General features: G+C 42.4%; 1 protein-coding gene across 5 annotated transcripts in view; it reads right to left on the bottom strand.

Annotated features, from left to right (window-relative positions):
* Positions 1-20,940, bottom strand: part of LOC117611758 (neurotrimin) — an 85,021-nt gene that overhangs the window by 17,573 nt on the left and 46,508 nt on the right. For 2 of the 5 annotated variants that reach the window (XM_034339972.2, XM_034339971.2), the window contains exon 1: positions 4,858-10,852. The exons of 1 other annotated variant lie outside the window; for it this stretch is intronic. In XM_034339972.2, coding sequence (XP_034195863.1) covers positions 4,858-4,927 — 70 coding nt within the window. In that variant the 5' untranslated portion in view covers positions 4,928-10,852. Of the gene's footprint in view, positions 1-4,857; positions 10,853-19,979; positions 20,216-20,940 lie in introns of those variants that run through there. 2 more of the 5 variants (XM_034339967.2, XM_034339966.2) reach the window with 2 other exon arrangements.

Here is a 20,940-nt window from a genome sequence, read left to right as displayed (position 1 = left end):
TTAATACGAATTACAATGAGACACATCCCTGACATATTCATAAAAGGGTATAGCAGGATAAGATAGTCAAAAGTGCCCTTGAGCCGAATTTGCTTCGCAATGCACCATTCGATAGCATATCCCAAAAAACCATGGTACACCAAGTTTCAACCCTGTACCTCAACCGGGAGGGTAGTTACAGGGTAAGAAAGAAAAAGTAGTTTTTGCCATATTTTCCCTATTAAATGGCATTCAAAAAATCTGAAAAAATTCTAGAATATTCTAGCCATGTTTCTTTATGATTGTGAATTTTCTCAGATTTTTCGGTTGCAAATCCTAGGCGTGAAAAATCAAAAACGCAAAAAAAAGTCGAAAAATAGAGATTTCGGGTAGAAGCTTTCGAGACACTAGATTTTTATTTTTACAGTAGTTAGATATTAGCATGACTGGTGTCCTCAATTTTTTTCAGATTTTTCATTCTGGTGCGTCAAACCGAAAAAAATCAAAAACCGATATTTTCGACATATTTCGTGCGATAACATGAGAAATACTTTCAATTTCTACATTTCCTTTACACACTTAGTGCATTATGTGATTTCGAACATTTTTGCACTGGATGCAGTAAAATCTGAATGGAGAGAGTGAAGTTATTATAAATAATTGAAAATTACGCACCTTATCCTCTAAAATATTAGAAACTTTTTCAACGTCGCCGATGGATAAGTCGGTAAGGTGTCCGACTATGGAACCGCTGGGAACTTTTTTGTCACGAGTTCGCGCCCCATGAATGTACAATTCTATTTTTTGTCATAAAACAATTTTTTTTTAAATTATTAATCACATAAGAATACACAATAATCATTTAATAACGTATGAAAATAATTTTGAAATATTTTATTATTAAGTATACATAAAAATCAGTGGTACACAACCGACTCTTTGGCTATATGTACAATTAAGGTAAAATATACATATCTGTATTGATTTCAATATCCATCATAAACCAACAACCACACAACTTTTCAATTAACAAAATATTGGGAGCTATCCGTAATTAGAACAGTACGAAATCAGAAAATCGGTAGTGCACCACTTATTTTTATGTATACTTAATAATAAAATATTTCAAAATTATTTTCATACGTTATTAAATGATTATTGTGTATTCTTATGTGATTAATAATTTAAAAAAAAATTGTTTTATGACAAAAAATAGAATTGTACATTCATGGGGCGCGAACTCGTGACAAAAAAGTTTCCAGCGGTTCCATAGTCGGACACCTTACCGACTTATCCATCGGCGACGTTGAAAAAGTTTCTAATATTTTAGAGGATAAGGTGCGTAATTTTCAATTATTTATAATAACTTCACTCTCTCCATTCAGATTTTACTGCATCCAGTGCAAAAATGTTCGAAATCACATAATGCACTAAGTGTGTAAAGGAAATGTAGAAATTGAAAGTATTTCTCATGTTATCGCACGAAATATGTCGAAAATATCGGTTTTTGATTTTTTTCGGTTTGACGCACCAGAATGAAAAATCTGAAAAAAATTGAGGACACCAGTCATGCTAATATCTAACTACTGTAAAAATAAAAATCTAGTGTCTCGAAAGCTTCTACCCGAAATCTCTATTTTTCGACTTTTTTTTGCGTTTTTGATTTTTCACGCCTAGGATTTGCAACCGAAAAATCTGAGAAAATTCACAATCATAAAGAAACATGGCTAGAATATTCTAGAATTTTTTTAGATTTTTTGAATGCCATTAAATAGGGAAAATATGGCAAAAACTACTTTTTCTTTCTTACCCTGTAACTACCCACCCGGTTGAGGTACAGGGTTGAAACTTGGTGTACCATGGTTTTTTGGGATATGCTATCGAATGGTGCATTGCGAAGCAAATTCGGCTCAAGGGCACTTTTGACCATCTTATCCTGCTATACCCTTTTATAATTTTTTGAATTTCCGGGTTCGGGATCATTCCTTGTCAGACATAAATCTGGATTTTCAGTTTCCCCGAAGATCGGCTGCTATACACCCTTCCCAACGAGGTTAACTCGATTTTCTGTCTTACCAGTTCATCAAACATTTACGTCCGACTACTTCCATCGTACGCTTTCAAGACTGCACCGTCGCGATTTAATGGACGTCGCTCGATTCCTGCTCAATCGACCGATATTAACAGTGTAATTATTTATTTAACGCGAAACTAGACGCTTTATCGTTGCTCGAAATTGATTATTCGGTCATAATAGTAACGATGACGATCCTTTGATTATGTAATAATCGCAAATTGCTCATTAAAAGTTGACGAGAAACTGCGAACAAATAAGAAAGACATTTGTCAAAGAGAAGACGTTTGGCTATGTTCCTTCCCATTGCTCCAAATCCAGGCCCATCGATATCCCGATATTATTGCTTTACGTCACATCCGTCGATATTCTTAACGGTCTTATAAGTTTCTATAAATTCCGTTGAAAGTTTCTTATTGGATAATTCGTAAGCTCGTTTTATCGATTCCTTCTGAAAATGCTTTGAATACCCAGACTAATATAGCTTCTGAGGCAACTTTATTAATATCGTATAATTAAAAAAAAGTTTCACCACGAAATATTTTACCACTTCCGAGGCGATAAATATACATCACTCGCGCAACGCTATTTATACTGGTCTGACAGGAACCTTTGAAAATCCCTAAAAATATCCACTGAACTCTGGTAACTAAAATAAATTTATTGTGATTAAGGAGCTGTATATACGATGAAACGGATGCTGAGGGAAATCTACGATGTAAAATAAACGTCAGACAGGGGAGTCGTAACGAAGGAAGCGATTTTCCGTAAGCGGTGGTCGTCGGAATGCCGAAATCTCCATTCTGAGGTAACTACGTCGGTCGGTTAATCACTGCGAGGTATAATCAGTGGCTGTGCCGCGATTATGTTGCCGAACCGAAAGTGCATAATGCATCGCGTCGATGCAGAAATTGTTTTCGTGTTGGGGATTCGAAATACGGCCGGGAGCGCAGTTGAAATCAATTAAGAGTATGTTCCGAGGTAGATGGTAGGAAAGCCAGGCGAGCCAGAATTCGGTAAATTGTTTAACAAAATTACCGAGTGGACGTTAGTTGCATTAATGGGATCGATTTGTGCTCTACGTTCGGTTATAGTTCTCGTTCACGAGTGTCGTTTTAGTTAGCGGTTTGGCAAACCTTTCCCGTGTATTTCAACGTTTCCTGCCACGGGATTGTTTCGTTCGATAACAAGCAGTTCGAGGGACTCGACAGGTATTTATGAACCGACCGATGCAGATAATGAAGGACTTGATCGATAACGAGTCGATGGCCACCACGTTGCATACTGAAACGTTTTCTTGCAAGTCGAACGATCGATGCCCAGTGTCGGATACAAGAAGGCGAACTTGATAAATCCCTTTTCTGTCGACTTCGTTTCACTCCGCCAAGATAAGAGATCTTAAGAGATTCTTCAACAGAGGAAAGAAAAAATATTGGTGAACGACTAGAGGGTGCTGGCGAATCCCCTGCGTTGAAGAGGGACGGGTGCATTCGGGAAGATCATTAAGATAGAACATGTCGGGGGGTTGTGATCCGTGAATTAATGTACTTTCCATTGAATCAGCAAAAGAAAGTTACGTAGGCGAAGAGAAGAGTAATTATCACGCCGGTCGGGGTTAACTAACGAGGAATTTCCATAAGGGTTATATAAGCTTGGAAATTGATGCTCCGTTTCACGAAGAAGCGCAGGTAATCGCGCGGACACCGTGTCGTGACCCGTATAAGAGACGAACCATTAACTATACTCTTTTGATAGCGACGAACCACCGTAAACGGGCTGCAATAAAAGCGAATATCACGAACGCGTCGTTCTAACTGACATAATTAAGTTTATAGTCATTACTCTGTCGTCGAGAGAGCCATCAAACGTACAATGAAGAACGTTGATACAAAAGTTTCCATCTCTTTACGACTTCTTTCGTTTTTCCTATCTTTCTCGACGTCAATGCCGACTTCATTGACGAGAAGGTCCGTCAAGAGAATTTTCAAGAAAATTTTAATCGTATCATCCACAGAGAGAGAGAGAGAGAGAGAGAGAGATGAAATCGATAGACACGTCCCTGAACGACGTCAGAGCGAAGATGAGGGAACACGCTACCCTTCTGCCTTCACCTCGACACCCTCGATCCCCTCTATCCCCTCTAACCCCGATGACGGAATCATCGAGTCGACACGGTGACCCGACAAGGATAGCGAAGGAAAAAAAAAAGAAGCAAGAGCCCCGACAGACAAAGAAGAGAATAGGGAAAAGTACAATACCGTCGCCGCGACAAACAAGGGCGGCGCTACATACAGCCCTGGACCGGGTCCGGAGGCAGCCCCCTCCCGCCCCCTGCCTACCAGTTCTCCTTTTTACTTCCACTCGCGTATCTCGATCCTCGCGGTGATCGATCGCGAATATACGCGATCAGCTGCCAAATTCCACGGGGAATAGCAGCCGAGCGGCACGAACTCGCACGCCTGCTAATTCACCTATGTACGCACAGTTACACCCCAAAATCTGATCGATCCATCCGCAGTACAAAGTCTCCAAAGCCCCGCCTGCCCCCCTCCCCCCACCCCCTTCCGATTCAGTTCGTATTATAGAGAGAAGCATATCGGTAGTCCATCGAGTACCTGGACCTAGGGTACTAGGTCGAAAAAAAAGAAACAGACCACGCTAGCTGTTCCTTTTCACGTATCTCGTGGTTACCAACTAGCGCGTACCACTTTCCCGCGGGAACGTTGAAAGATCGATGCACGGATCCGCGTGAGCCAGCACTCGAAACGTGGAAACATATGTCAGGCGAACGGAGCTGATCTTACCGGTGATGCCTAGGAGAATCCAGCACACGAGGCACAGGACGTAGTAGTTCACGTAACAGGATCTCCTCATGATGACGAAGAAGATTCTAAAGACGACGACGACGATGACGACGACGACGACGAGAACGACGACGCGGTTGTCTCCGACGGATCCACTGACATCTCAAAACAACCAGCACACCACAGCTTGGTGCACCTTCTCACTCTTAGCCCTCCGTTGTCACTCTGTTCATCCTCCTTGGCTCGATGCTACCAGACCTCGTGCATAGTATCATTTACTCACACCTCTCGTCCTTCTTTCCTTTCTATTTTCGTCGCGCACGTAATTACGAGGAGCGAGGACAATAAAGACACAGCACCGACCGGTGCCGCACTGATCACATTATCTCCCAACGAACTCTGCACCGATTTTTAGTTATACCGTAATCCGAACGTATCTCCCGACGTGTCCACCGTCTTACGAACGCGTGCTCAGACGGTCGAGTAATCGAAACGATGGTGGTACACGCGAGCAGTCGTCACCAGGGGCCTGTGTTGTCGCGTGATTCGACCCCTTTTTCCGACGATCCTTCAACGCGGCTAACTAGGACCGAGTTTTGCGTACGGGTCGTCTGCGGTTCGTCGTCCCGGGCGAAGCTCTGAAACCGCCGGGCCTCCAGTGGCACTGCCCGCGCCCGCCCGGGGATTCCGCGCAGGCGTGCTCTTTCTCCTCTACTCTGCCGATCAGTCAGCCTCCTCCTTCCTCCAGTCCTCCTCCGCTCCTTCCATCCCTCTCCGTTCTTACCCCTTTCCTCCTTCTCGGTCTTCTTCTCTGATTACTACCACTGCTACCGCCGCTACTACCACCACGATCCGCAACCACCACTACTACTGTACCACTAGCCCCGTCAGCCTCGTCGTCGTCGTCGTCGTCGTCACCACTGCTGGCGACGCTGCTACCGGTGGTGCTGCTGGCTGCTGCTTTTGCTTCTGCTTCTGCTTCTGCTGTTCACCGTATTACTACCACCGACGTGGTCGTTGCTTTAGCGTCTTCCACGCTTCTTGCTCTTCCAAGCCGCGCCACATCTTTCGTCCATCCCCTCTGAACAAATTTTACGCTTCTCACGATGTTAAGCTTCGTATTGCCGTGTCGCTTTCACCGAGACGACGACACGGGGCTGGCTTGGAAATAGCAGAGACTACCCAGTCTCCTTTTTACCGTACTTCTTTCCTCCCCCCCCCCCTTCCGAACGAATGCTGGGGGTAGGAGGATTTGTAAACTTGCGGCTCGTCGATTGACCAGCAGCGGTTTAGTTAGCCGGCCCCCGGCCGGTACGAGTTTTAAACGAATTCAGGCCGATTGGAAAGGACGACGACGAACCGCTACCCCCTCGCTGTCTTTTAATCAGCTTTCGCTTTGGCTCGCTCTCATTCGGTGTTTACGATTCTTAATTCAGCCGCCTGATTACTGTTCCCGGTTGGCTTTTAATACCACCACCGTTTTCGTGACTTCCCTTTCCTCTCCCTCTTCTGCTTTCTACCCCTCCATCTCAATCTTTCCTCGAGCATTCCAGCTTTTCTTCCGTTTATTTCTCGCTTCGCGTTTTCTTCGGCTTGCACCGCGAACAAACAGTCGAAATTGCGGTTATACCGTTCCTCGAAATCCAATGTACTTATTTATTCTTTCTTTCTTTCTTTCTTTTTTTTTTATTTCTGCTTTGGTTTTGAAAAATGATTCCTGGTTCGTTTCTATCGACGCTGAAGATGATGCGACAGACAGACTCTAAGAAAAGCGTAATGAATCCTCCTTAGGATTCTTTCGACCTATTTTTCGTCGTGCCGCCTCATTGTCACTTCCTTTTCCTTCTGTTCTTCTCCGGCCTCCGTGATTACCATTAGTTTCGCCCCTGTTATCTCTGCCAGCCGTTTTCGGGTCGCTTACGATTATTGCATTTTTTTCTCAACGAGCCTGGCGTTGTTCCGCTGCTCGCTTCTCCGTTCGTGGAACTCGGAGCCTACCGTTAATCTTATTCAACGGGAAGAGGAATCGTTCAGAGGTATTAGATAGCCTTAACGTTAACCGAATTAATCGATTCTCATCGGTTAGCATTCGATGGTACATACGTTTCGTTCGATCGTGATTAACGGCCAGCATTTAGCCGAGCTTTTCCTGGATTTCAAATTAATTTCTTCGTAATAAAAGTCAGCCTTCGTTCCCTATATCCTTCTCTACACGTTCAATTACGCGCAGACTCTTATGAGATACCTCCTTTTTTTTCTTTCTTTCTTTCTACTTTTCATCCTTCAGCTCTTTCGATTCTTTATCTCTTTCCTGTTGGCTCTCTTCATTGTACGCTATCCGAGCGAGTTGAATTGCACCGAAAGCTTTTTCTCAGAAGTAAACAGAAAGATCCTGTTCAGTGAGCAAGGCTGATCATTCCTCCTTGTCAAGAGGTTTATTTAGTCCCCGGCTTAATTATGACAAACATTACTTCGAGTTCAGCGTTTTGAGCGTTTCTCTGTGCCCGCTTTTTCACCGGGTAAGCCCCCCCGACTTTCTTTTTTGTCGCGGACAAATTGTGTGTCCTTTACGGCGTTAACCTTATTCCCAGCAGACTGAACTGCTACGGACTCATATTTCCTCGTGAAAGGACTACCCTCTTTCTTTCTTTCTTTCTTTCTTTCTTTCTTTCTAGCCTCTTCTCTTTTTATCTTCTCCGTTTGCCCTTTGCACGACGAAACATATTTTAAAGCGTCCGTCGTGAAGCTACGTTGACGGCTATTTCTCGCAAGAATGAAATAGGTTGCGTCCTATTGCATTCCACTGGTTACATCACGATACACGCGAATGCGTTAATTATTCTTCATCGTGCTGTTTAAAGAAACCCGCAGAAAATTCAATCGTTCCATCATTTTCACGAATTTCCTTCACCTCAAGTTTATTGTGCGTGAAGATAATTTCATGAAGCTGAATGTCTCGTGTTCTACGAAAAAAAGCTTGCTTCTTTAAAAGATAAACATCTATTTCAAGCTCTTGTGCAAACGTTACAGGTGCCAAGGCTGCTGTTAATCCGACTGACGAGAACGTGGGTCCCATTAGGGGCCTGTGAGAGAAAAAAAAAAAAGAGAAAAGGCAACCCCGTTACTTTAAACTTTCTTCCACACTTTCATTGTCGTCGCCCGGACACCCCTTCGTTCTTTTATCCTCTTTCTTCTTTCACCACTGTTCACCTTGCCCTTTTAAGCAATCCACAATCTTTTGTAACCCCACTGAAATTTAACACCTCTTTCATCTCTTGCGTTATAATTATTCCGTGAAAAAGACACTCAACATTTTCTACGGTTTATTCTTATCATGTGTATACCGAATTAACTCAACGTTCGTCAAAGATGATGTATGATGATATTTAATTTTTCACGGTTACTTTGTTCGAAATGTTGCGCTTTTGCTAAACAAATTATCTACCGTTGACAGAGAAGAAATTAAACACCGAGCTATCGTCGACAGTTTGCTTTAAATTATCGAGTATTAACGAGAGGGAACATTTGCACACGTGGCTTCTCGGTATTCGACACAATTTTCCCACGAACGTTCGATCGCACGATGATCCTGATAATCCATGAAAATTCTTAGACACGCGTACAAGGAACGAACGAACCGGAGAGATTTGTTTGACGTGCAGACCGTTCAAACACTCCGACAAAAATGGTTCAATCAACATTTACCCTGAGATCGTTCCTCGGCAGCAGACCTCGAGTCTGCTTCCCATCGTTTTCTTGGCCCTTCGTAGCCCCGAGGACATTAACTTTCCAGCTACGCCGGAGGCTGTTCGATCAGAATTCGTAATTTTGAATAATCGACGACAGAGGAAGAAGGTCTTCTGTTCGCCGGGAAATTTCGAGCGAGTGTCCCGAATATGTAAGCTCTTTCGCCCCGTTTCCTTCGACGCGACCCGTCCAGATTAACCTTCATCGTCGGAAGTAAGTTTTCGAATCTCGGTTAAGTTTCCGACGTCGAGGAATTTGCATGGCGCGGTAGACTGGCATTTGGTAAATTACAGAACTTTTCGCCTCGCCGATCCGTTACCATCTTCCTCACGCACAACCCGTTCTCTTCTTCTCTCTCTTTATCAGACTTCTCCCTTTCTATTTTCTTCGGCTTCTTTCCTTCGACTTGTTCGACGATAGTTCTTTTAATTTCCCGCTCGTTTCTTTCACTTTTCCTTCCAGTTTCCGTTCGATATAACCCCTTTATATTCTTCACCAACGCTACTTTTACATTTTTATTTTTTTTCTCCTTAATATTACTTCGAGAACGTATTAATAGAGAATTACACCAAGAATTTCGAAAACCAAGAAGCGTAAGATTCTCCCATTCTTTCTTTCGTCTATCACCTTCTTTCCCTAACGTCTATCTTTCCCGCTCATCAGTCCGTTTCTTTCATTCTCCATTTTTCTTCCACCCTTCATCTTCCCCGCCCTACGTGTGCTTTTTCCCCAAGTCTGTAGCTCGAACAATTTGCGTTACTCTCAGTCAGGGATTTATATCCCAGAACGAGGTTCGCGTACACCGTCACTGTGTTAAGTCTATGGGATTCTTCATTGTGAAAGCTTTCGCAGTGAAACAAAAAGCTAACGCATCGGCTCGACTGGTTTCTGCTTCGTCCCTTCACCTCCAGACGAGCCGAGGATGTTTCAATATTCTGCTGGAAAATCTTTCCCTTTTCACGATAGCTCGCGAAACTGCACACATCGAAGCCGGAACGATACGGCTGCAAGATTCCGCGAAGAGGAAAGCTTCGTGTCGCGGGACGCATCGATAAAGATAAAGTTTGCCAGACGATAAAGTTCTTCGCTCGCCGACAAAAACATCCCCCGCTCGCTTCGAGCGGCTATTCATTTTCCTCGAGGGTTGCCACACGCTTTTTTAACGCTAGACGACTGTAACTCTTATCCTATCCCTCTTCTCCACTCGCTTGTCGCTGAAAAATATAAATATCGTCTGCACTCGGTACCGCGAATTTATCGACTCGCTTCATTTCCGTCTGTTTTTTAATCCACAAAAACAATGCTTTGAAAACCGATGGAAAATTGACGAAACGTTAGCTTAAACAAACCGTTCGAGTTAATCTACATATTGGAACGACAATTGAAAATTTGCAAACTTTCCTCTGTATTCTGTTGACAAATCTGTCCGAATATTAACCATAGGTTATTTATTTAATTTCATCTCTTCGGACGAAACTGAGCATTTTCCAACGCGTTTTTTCGCGCACCCTTCTCGTACACTGGTTGCGTATAAACGATTCTTGGCCGTCTATTATTTCCCCGGATGGGGGAAAGAATATCGTTGCCACTCAATGACGTGCATCTAGTATTTCCACGGGGAGAGAGCGAGAGAAAGAAGCTTCTGTTTGAATACTCGTAACGCGACGTTCAGCCTGAGAGTTCTTAAGTGCGGATGAAAACTACCCCTTACGAAGGAAGAAAGGTAGAGAACGGCGCGAAGCAGAATGAGAAAGACGGAGAAATGGATTCTCGTGATAGCAGTATAAACGTCGTACGCAGCTGCAGCTGCATCAGACTTCTTTCTCATCGTGTACCCTTCGAAGCAGAGGGAGGCAGAGAGAAAACGAGCTAGGGAGTTCTCTTTTGCTTTCCTCGGCTTCGTCTCGCTGAATTTCTTTCGCTACCCGGCTACGTCTCGTCGATTGATAACACCGTAGCTAGCGTCGGAAATATTCTTGTACGTTTATGGCTCATGCATATGTAAAATTTCAATGTCGCTAGCTTCCAGCATACCCCTCAGCGCCCAACCCCCTATCAGTCTCTTAACCCGACAGCCGGAATATTCGTGTCGTCAAAATCGTTCGTCTGTTTTTACCGTTATATTCTAGCTGGAAGAGTTGCAACGACGCTTACGGAATTTACATCATAAATAAGGCATTCTCAATGACAAGAATTTTTATACGTATCCTCAACGGTCGTAAAATTGCTGAGGAAGATAGGGACCCCTGCAAAAAGCACAAGTGGAACCATTTTCTTTCGCTTTTCCTTTTCTGTTTTCACGTCCTTCTACCGACGCTTGCCACGCGAATATTCTATGATAATTCGTTTGCTGAATAAGCTGACTGTTGTCGATTTCTTTTGCGAGCTGGTCCTCTTTTTTTCTTATTTCGCCTGAGAAGCTGACCCTTTCGATCGAGGACCGTTTCTCGTATTATTGTCAAGGAAAGCATTATCCAAGTCGTTATTTATGCGACACGATCGAAGAACGGTGTCGTAAAATTGATAGATACATTTCATAACTCTGGATTAAGAAAGAACGGCTATGATAAACGTGGTTTTGGCAATCATTTTTTGTTTCCTCTCGAGTGATCGATACTACCACTTCAGGATATTAGAGTAACTTGTAAAGGGTATTTATAGAAGCTTAATAAATGTTGCTTCATTTATATGCTCATGACCACGCACAAATGCTCAAGCTCTTATTAATTTAGGTTGCTGATATCAAGCAACGTTAACTGTTCTAATGCAACCAGACGGACGTCTGAAGATAACACTGCGTTATTTCATTACACTGCTTGGATTAAATAGTTCCTGGGTTCAACTTTTAATCATACCGCGAGGAAAAAGAAAAGAAAGGGAAGAAACGTTATTAATTAAAATAATTTTCATTTCCTGGATCTAAAATATACAAAATATTAAAAACTATGATCAAATATTATGATGGAGCAAATCTTCTGTAAAAATATTATTGAAGTATTACGAAGGAAAATATATTTTTTGGTGAAATTCGAACGGGAAACGAAAGCAATTTTATAAACAGACCGATTATTCAAATATTAAAGAAGAGATCAAATAAGGGAGGCGATGATAGATTGCGGCCATCAGAGGGATGACTAGGCGTTTATCAAAATTTTCATAGAAAATCTGCTGGTTCAACGAGAAGTCGATAAAGTGGTCGCAAAAGGATTTCCAGCGAAATATTCTGCCCCGTGAAGAGCTGCCATCGAGAATAGGAAATTCGGAGATTATTCCTAGATAATCGTCCTTTTTCTTATTGCTACGAAATAGAAAATAGAAACGGAGATGTAGATTCGTCACAGCATCTCGTATTATTTCTAAAGTAGGTCAATAACGAGCAACCAATTCTAAGGTATTCGCAAATAAATTGGAAAACCAAGGAACGAAATAACCATTACATTCCTCGGACAATTTATTACACTCCATTGAAGCTATTGAAAAAATGAGTAGAATAAATAATATAAATTCAGAGGAAATTCAGAGGAAACTCTTTCAAGCAAATTAAAAAATACATCATAATACTATATTAAATAACAATTAGAAAAAAAGGAAGGAAAGATTATTACCATCGTATAATATCCCTCGGATGGACTATAGAATTTCTATGAACGCATTTCGTCGCTCCAAAAATACTACAGAAATGTTTCAAAACTGTTGTTCCATTCTGTGCATCCTCGACATTTCATCGGGAACAAACAGCCCTTGTAGCCATATTCCCTCTCATACGGGGCGGATTATTATTATACATCGGGTTCCAGCAACGGCATCGACACGATGAAACTGCGTTCCTTTTCACGCCGTGATAACAAAAAAAAAAATTGAATCAGCAGGAAAAATAAAATCGTTCGAGATATGAACAAGGACGGAACGCGTGACCGTGGTTGAGTAAAAAGCTGGGGTATTACGATAAAAGTGAACCGTTGGGAGCTATCGTAACTGGGCTTTAACCCGATAATTCGATGCGACGAGCAATTTTCACCCCCTTCCCTCGTCTCTCTCCACCTTCAACCCTCCTGATGACGTTCAATTCTACTTTTCAACGGGTTGTCACAGAACTTTTTCACGTTCACGATGGATAATTAAGAACGTTACAGGTAGCCACGTACGTGATTCGAAGATAATTGCACACCACGATGACACGCTGAATGTTTTGATGCGCTCATTTCAACCCCTTTTTGCCCTGCTAGCCTGATTTCTCCCTTCCATCCCGGTTGACTATCCATTTCCGTGGAAAGTTAATTTGTAGAAAGCCGGTGAAACACGTAGAATAAATACGCCCTTCCGTTTAACGTGCTGCTCTTGCAGGCACGCTATATCAGTCTCGTTTGTCATGCACGAAGCAACGGCAACGACGTTATCGCGTTCGCGATTAATATCCCTCGACAAATTGAGGCGAGAGGTAGAAAAAAAAAGGGAAAAGGACGACGGCAGAAGGAGAATTCGAGAGTGGATTGCTGTTTCGTTCTCGTTCAATTATCCTGGACAGAAAGGAAAAAAAAAAGGAAAGAATCGGTGACGTTCGACGCGTCGAGCGACTTTACTTTTTTCTTTCCCCGTCGAGAAATTATCGACAGATTGCAACCCCTCGATCGTGGATATCCTAATTATTGCAGAACTTTTTTCTTTAATATTTTCCTTTTCTTTACAGGATGATGGTGCAATTCGTGTAAGCACTCTCGCGCGTGTTACAATTTTCTGCACAATATTCGAGACATGAAGAGTTTTCTGTGCAGAGGGTGTCGTGTAATTGGTAGTACAAACTGAAAGGTTGGTGATTCCAAATGAGGAAATAAAACGAAGTGAAATTTTTTCGTTACGAGGATTATGAGAATTTTTCTCGCGCGATATTCATTTTTACTAGAGAGCAAAGTATGTACGGGAGGACAATTTTTAAAATAAAACTGTTTTCAGTGGTATAAAAAAACTTATTAATAAAACTTTTGTTTTTTCGAAAAGAATGTTTCATTTCGATTATCTTCCCCATTTGTATCGTCCATTATATCACAATTTGTTTAATTTTCTGAGAGAATATTTTCCCTGATATAAAGTTGAACGGAGTTTTTAAGCGAACCTTTTAATTCATGGCTGACTGAAAAAAAGAGTTGCATCCTCTCATATTTTCGTTCAAATAAGAGGTCACGCGTAAATATCCGAATCCGGTACGATCGAACGTCAGCCTCTCCTTTATTTTCCCATTCAACGCTCAATCAAAAAGCACTCCATCGGAATTCCCTTTGCCGTTCGGTACTCGTGGCCGCCGCTCGACAATTAACACAGTCGTTAGAAAGCAGTTCGTGGCCTCGATATCCGACTTTCTATGCTGTTTCTCCGCGTTCCAACGTGGCAGACATGCCTACCCCCTATTGTACTTATTTTTCCAGAGCTGAAAATGTCGCTGGTATAGCTGGTAAAGCGAACAATCGGGTCACTGTTACGACGCGTTTGTTGACGAGAGACAAGTGGCAGAAACAAAAAATCAAAAAAAAGAAAGAAAAAAGAAAGAGAAAGAGTTCTCTCGAACAGGATACACGGGAAGCGAATAAAGAACAGGTCGCGTGGAAACGCAACGAAAGAGAGAAACAGAGGAGATACGGGGGAAAAAAAAGAAGAATTGGGAGAGAAATCATGGCAGTGGAAAGGAAGAGCGAGAGCGGGACGAGTAAAGATTCAAAGCAGCCCAGCCTTTCGGTAGAACCATTCTAATTGGGGCAGATGTTAATTAAGGCCCGCTTAGGCGAAGACGACGAAACGGCGACGACGTGGACGGGACTTTGTTCGCGAAAATAATGATCTTCCCATTATATCCGGCACCACCGTCCGTCCTCCCTTAACCATTGTCCTTTTCATCGTCCGCGTTATCGTCTTTATTGTTCCCTTCGATGCGAGTTTCTCTTCCTTTCTCGTCTTCTTTTATTCTTCTTCAACCCTCGCGAGGTGCACTCGCTAAGAGGGTGAGTCTCGTCGAAGAAGGGCGCGTGCCATGCGAATTTCTTCCCGATTCATCGATGAAATCGATAGATTCAAGCAATTTAACCCTTTTAGCGCCCAGGTATCATAATGGAGACGTACAGCTCGTAGCGAATAATCGTAATGGGGAACGATAACCGTCACGTTGTGTTAATTTCCCACATTTAATCTAAAGTCTCCGGCACTTCATCCCGGCAATAGAGCGTTCAGTTCGATTCAAATTTCGATGGATCATCCAGCGTTGCAAGAGAATCAAGTACCGAACGAGGATGCGCGACGACGCGACGGTCTTTTGTGTCTCCGTGTCTATTCATCAAGCAAACGCATCAGAAAGCAGTCATGTATCATCGTCGGGTAAACGGAAACGAAATTACCGAGGGAATTGCTCCGTTCGGTCTCCCGGCGCACCTGTATCACGAAATTCGGCGTCGTAAAGCAGCGAAACGGCAATTGTACTCGCGAACGTATCGTCGTATTACCCTAAATTAATTTACAACTTCCCTTCGGTTCGTTCAACATCCGCAGCGATAGCCGTGCGTGCGATAGACCGATAAAGTCACCGGTAATTGGATGACGTACGAACGTGCACATCAACAAGTGTCATCCGATCCGAGTGAAACCAACATCGTCGACGACGTCGCGTCGTCGTTGCGCTCATCTGTCATCGGGATAATGCGATTCGATTAGAAATATCGTTAACGACGTAGCAAGTCTCGACTCGCGAACGATGATTAATGAAAGTCACCGGCTTACATCCCGCCACCCCCGTAGCCCCTTTTCATCCGGTTTTGCCTCCTTCTTTGATGGATGAGAACTTCTCGACCTACGTGGAAAATACAATTTCAGTGTACGTGCTCGCTTGTCGTGATACCTGGCGATTTAACGAGACGCCCTTTTTTTTTTTCATCTGTTTTTCACCAACTTTCAACGCCGTCGTCATTAACGCTCGCTCGCTCGCGTTACTGTGCGTGCACGCGCGTTTAGAGAGACAGTCGAGACATTACACGCGGCGTAATTAACGAGAGCTCCGCGTTTGCCCTACGATTCTGTTTATCCTTTTCACGGTTCTCCGTCTTTTCGCTTGGTTCGCCGGTTTCTCTACGCGATCCAGCCGTTTCATTCCCATTTTTTTCTCCCCATTCACGCTCTCGCGTATTTGGCAAGCAAAAGTTCGCGATTTTACCCCGGTGCGAAAATCAAGTGGCGGTAATTGAACGAGATAGCGACTTATTTTCCACGGTATCGATTACCGCCCTCGGCAATTTTATAGAATTTATCCTTGAACCAGTTCCTCTGTGTTTCACCGCTTCTACGTTAATGACTGTCTTTCTTCGACAATGCACGAATCGTTGACAATCATCGATACGTTATTTCTGCACTTTTAAATAAACTTTACTCGCGTCGGCGACTTCAAAGACAAAGGCAACGATCGATTTGGAAACCTTGTGATTTCGAATATTTGATGCTTCTAACATTATCTTATGACTCAAGAGGAATTAGCCCCTTTTCGCACTCACTCTATGATTACTAGGATTGTAGAGCGGTACTAAGTTCTAACAGGATAAAAATAACGACAATAAGAGTAACTAATTTAACGTTTCTTCCTGCCTGGGGTGCACGAAACATGTCGCTTTCGAAACATTTCAAGAATAAATACCAAACTCGTTTATAAGAACTTCTTCGGAGAATGGTGGAATGTTTCGACTGTGAAATAACAGAGTTCTTTCTGCAATCTCGCGGGGAACAAATTCAACGAGAAGAAATAAAAAGAAGCGAAAAAAAAAAAGGAACGCCCGAAGAACAATAGCTCACGGTACAATGCATCATACAGCAAGACGGATTCTTTTTATCCGCGGCTCGTGTTTCCAAAATTTCTCTCCGACACGAATACTTTCCACCTGAAAACTGATCCTCGAATGAAGCCGTACGTTTGACTTCCTTCTAGCCGCAATCAAATTGTCCCTTTTTCACTGTCGTATCGCGACCTAAACGAGTGCCATTTAGTTACACGAGACTACCTACTTCCTTATTTATCTGGCCTCCCGTTCGTCTTCCTACAACTGTTGCCCGTCTCGTTTCCTCGTCGTTTGCAAAAGTACTTACTCGCTTGGAGGGAAGCAGCGACGGCAAACGTTACGGGGCGTGGCGGTTTGAAGAGGCGAACTTTCTCGCGGGCTCGTGATAAATTTTCCGGCTGTCAGACGGACTGCGTGATTAATCGCGGCATATCGCGACGTAACGGCTGCCCGTCGAGAGGGATGATCGCCAAGCTTTCCGACTTTTCGGATTCGTTTGTCGTTACGCCCGGCCACGTCGATTCGACGTGACGCTTAATTATACCAGACCACGCGAGCCTCTCGTTATAGCCACGTGCTTTCGAGTATGCACAAGCAACTGCCGTGTACCGGAGACACCGATGACCCGGGCCTGTCGTTAACCCTCGGTAAGACAGGCCTGTTTTGATTCTAGATTTAAAATTTAAGCTACGAACGTATCGATGGCCCTCTTAAAGAGAAACCTTCTTTTATCAAGAGGACACAAATTGAATCGCCCTGATTATGGTACTCGATACTCAACGATTGACCAAGTTTGAATGCAACGTATTATAGGGGTCATTTTATGGCTTGCACAATCTGCTTGCCAGATCGTTTGACGACCGTTTTTATAGTGGCGATCAACTGTTATCGATTGCTTTCTGGCATCGGTGCGTGCTGAAGTATCGATGTTCGCGGTTCATTGAGACGCGAAAGTCGACGGGTTTCGACTCGGCCCGATAAAGGAACGACGCTGGTGGATAACCTTGTAGCGTTTCATTATTACTCGGTTCGAGGGGTTCCAATGAAAGAGACCAAATGTATTTGAAATCACGAATGAAAGGTTCGAAAGCTGAGTGACTAATGGAAAGGAATTTTTGGAGTAAAGTATATATTTTCATTCGTTTTTGTGAAAACATCGTCATGATCCGTTTCGAAAAGTACCATTATCGAGCTGTTGGCACCGTTCTAATTTTAACACCGTCTACACCGCAATTACGTCGATTTTGCTAAATTATTGATCGATGCGCAGAACAGTCAGTCACCGTTGGAGAAGTGAAAATAACGAAGAGACCCGTTCGTATCATAACAATCGCGCGTGCAAATTAAATTCTGTTGAGGGTGATCGGATTCAGCCGTGACGTATTTTTATTGCCTTTGCGAACAGTGCCTTTCAAACACCATGCTATACATTATTGATGTTTGACGCGGATTATAGAACACATCGAGGTTACTGAACAAGGATTAAAAATAGCTGATTGAGTAAACCGAAGTTTCATCTGTGTGCTCTAAATCCTTTGGAATATTCTATTTACTGTTTCGCTAAAGAGCTTTACACCTTCAGTGAATTAGCTGTTCTTTTAAAATCCTCTTTTTAACTTCCATGTGAAAAATAACACAAGTACACATATTTATTACTGGTCATTATTATCTATGGTTAAATATTTTCTTCCATATTAATTTTACGATATTTTCGCAAAGGCAACATAGAAATGGGTACTCAATCACTCAAATTACAATATTTAATTCTTAAACAACGGTGCCCGAATAATTTGACCAAATGGAGTAATTATTAAACCAATAAAAATTGAATGATAATTTGATTACCAGTTGCTTTTTAATAACTGAAACATTCGAAGATTTCGCGATATCGAATCGAAAATTATCCACCAAAAAGTTTTAAACCGTAATCCAGGAAAATGCAATTTCGACGAGTAATTGATATTTTCTTCTTTTTCTATTTTTAATTTCTCCGTCATGTATGCATGAAGTGTTCCATTTAATAACAGGATTCCACTGTTTATACCCGTACGTGTATACACAGTCCGATATTCAGCGATCAAATTACGTGAACTCCGATACAAAGAGTATTGAACGGAAATTGCTCATTATTACTTCCAACGCGGACCGCCTGTTAAAGTAGCGAAAACTTTTTCACGAGCTCCATGAAACTCTTTCGAATTAAATCCTAGCACGTAGATAGGTAAATATTAACGTATTAATAAAAGATTTCGAGAGGATTGTAAGCTGTTATAGGTAATGAACTTACATCTCCTGGGATCTGCATTACATAGCTTCAATAATAGACGACGCATGGAGTGGTATGTATCCTAGGATATGTATCGAGGTCGACAGTAAGGGGTTAAAGTCATTTCGATAGTATTCCTGTATACGCGATTCAATCGATTTTCCCTCTATTCCAAGATCACGCGTGTAAATGTGCACGCATACACTCGTGCACGTAATGACCATGATTAATTAAACGGTGTTACAAACGAAAATTTGTAAATTTCGTTATAAACAAGCTTCCGTTTTGGATCACAATACTCTTTATAGTGTCACGTACCGAAAGTTGGTCCGTCAAACTCTAGCTCGGTTAACAGGTACCTCGAAAACAAGAATCCGTTGCAATTTCATCGTCGATTCGTTCGTTTCGAAAATACAGGAGCGCTCGTTAAAATTATTTGGACAGAACGTAGGTTCTGGTGAAATTTAAACGTTCTACCATTCGCGAGAAAAGCATGTGTGTTTCGACGCTTGAAATTCTCCCTGTCGATTCTACTATCCCGTAACACGTTCAGTCTAGCCCGCGGTGTTCGTTGCAGTTATTCAGTCGAAAATCAACTGTATACGGTTACGCGCGGAATAATTTACGCTATTCTTGCCGCTGCCAACCCCGTAGGAACGGTAAATTACGCGAAAACAGTTCCGCAATGGGAAACGCCGAATTCCCCGGACCCGTTGCGAACCAAGGAACGACGGCGATGCAAATATCTCCAAGTGTTTGAACGGTGTGATAAGTAAAAGTAAATCGGATTACACGGAGGCATTCGTAAACGTTAGCCGGTCTACCCGGTGTGACCTGAATTCCGTAACTAACATCGCATGTAACGTGGCAACGTTTCTTCCCCATCGCCTCTTCCAATTCTACAGCAAGATAAATGCCATTGTAAACGTCGGATCTGCCCGACGATACGGTGATTTAATTAAAATCTTTATTAATTACACGACTCTCGGGACGATCCCGCTCACGTTATTTCCCTATCGCGTGATCTTCGTGCGTTTCGTTCTTCGACTTTGCGTTTCACTTTCGCACCGAACTATTTCGAGAAACCGAAAGTCGAAATTGGATGAATTTCAAGAAGTAGAATTATTTAACAAATTAACACAGTCGCCGTAAGGTCACGTTAGTCGTTAGTAATCAATTCGATCAAATAATTAAAAAGTGAAAATAGTATAGTAATTAAAATAGTAAAATAATTTCAAATATTAATAAATCGTATTAATAATATGAGATAGCAAACCGAACTCCATAGAAAAATTGCTTCTGAGTACCTTTAATAATCCATTTTATCGTATGTCTGACCATATACGGATGTTTCTACTGTGGCTGTTAATTGCAGGGTGTTTCTGCTACGGATGGGCATTCTTTGAGGAAGTGCTATAGCTGAGGTGATAGATAAGATGATTCTGGACAACTTTTTCCTTTACCAAAATATTCGTCAAGGCTTAGTTTTTGAATTATTAGTAAAAAAACATCGCGCATAGCGCGCAAGCTCAGCCGCGGTAGTGACGGCTACGAGATCCGCGCTCGACTGTGGTCGCGAACAATCTACTCGCCGACACTCTCGCGGCTGAGCATGCGCACTGATCGCTCGGTGGTTTTAATTAATAATTCAGAAACTAAGCCTTGACGGGCATTTTAGTAAAGGAAAAAGTTGTTCAGAATCACCCCTGCTACCATCCCCTTAAAGGATGTCCTCCCCTAGCCGAATACCCTGTATAATGTGGCACACAATAATATGAATCACTAAGGATATTGACCGTTGTAATGCTGAAATTAATTAGAATATGAAAGAAATAACATGCTTCCAGTTTTCCAGGAATGAAACTGTTCGTTCAATAATTATAGTACTTGTATTAAAAGGAAAAGGCAAAGAAACGTAATTACACCAAGGAAGTGTTAAAAATTCGCGATTGTACGCATACGAAGAAAGATCATAAAGCCGTATGCAATCTGTAATGGCATTCAATGGAGGAATAACGGTCGGTGCACAAAAGACCTTTGTTACGAAACTGCATTCTTCAGTTTTTGCTAGATTTTATCTTGAATTTTATTCGTTTCGATTGTGCAGCCATCCAGAAAAGCGTACGCATGATTCTTCACTAGGATATTCATGCTTTTCCCTTCCGATGTAATTTTGTTCCGACGTCATCCGTTCTATAGAATCACGTTCAATCATCTAGTTGCAAGGAAATAACGTTTCTTTAAAATACGACATTATTAAAGCACAAC

This window comes from Osmia lignaria, chromosome 10 (genome assembly GCF_051020975.1).
Source record: "Osmia lignaria lignaria isolate PbOS001 chromosome 10, iyOsmLign1, whole genome shotgun sequence".
NCBI classification, from domain to species: Eukaryota; Metazoa; Arthropoda; class Insecta; order Hymenoptera; family Megachilidae; genus Osmia; species Osmia lignaria.
This window is presented reverse-complemented; position numbering and strand designations above follow the sequence as displayed.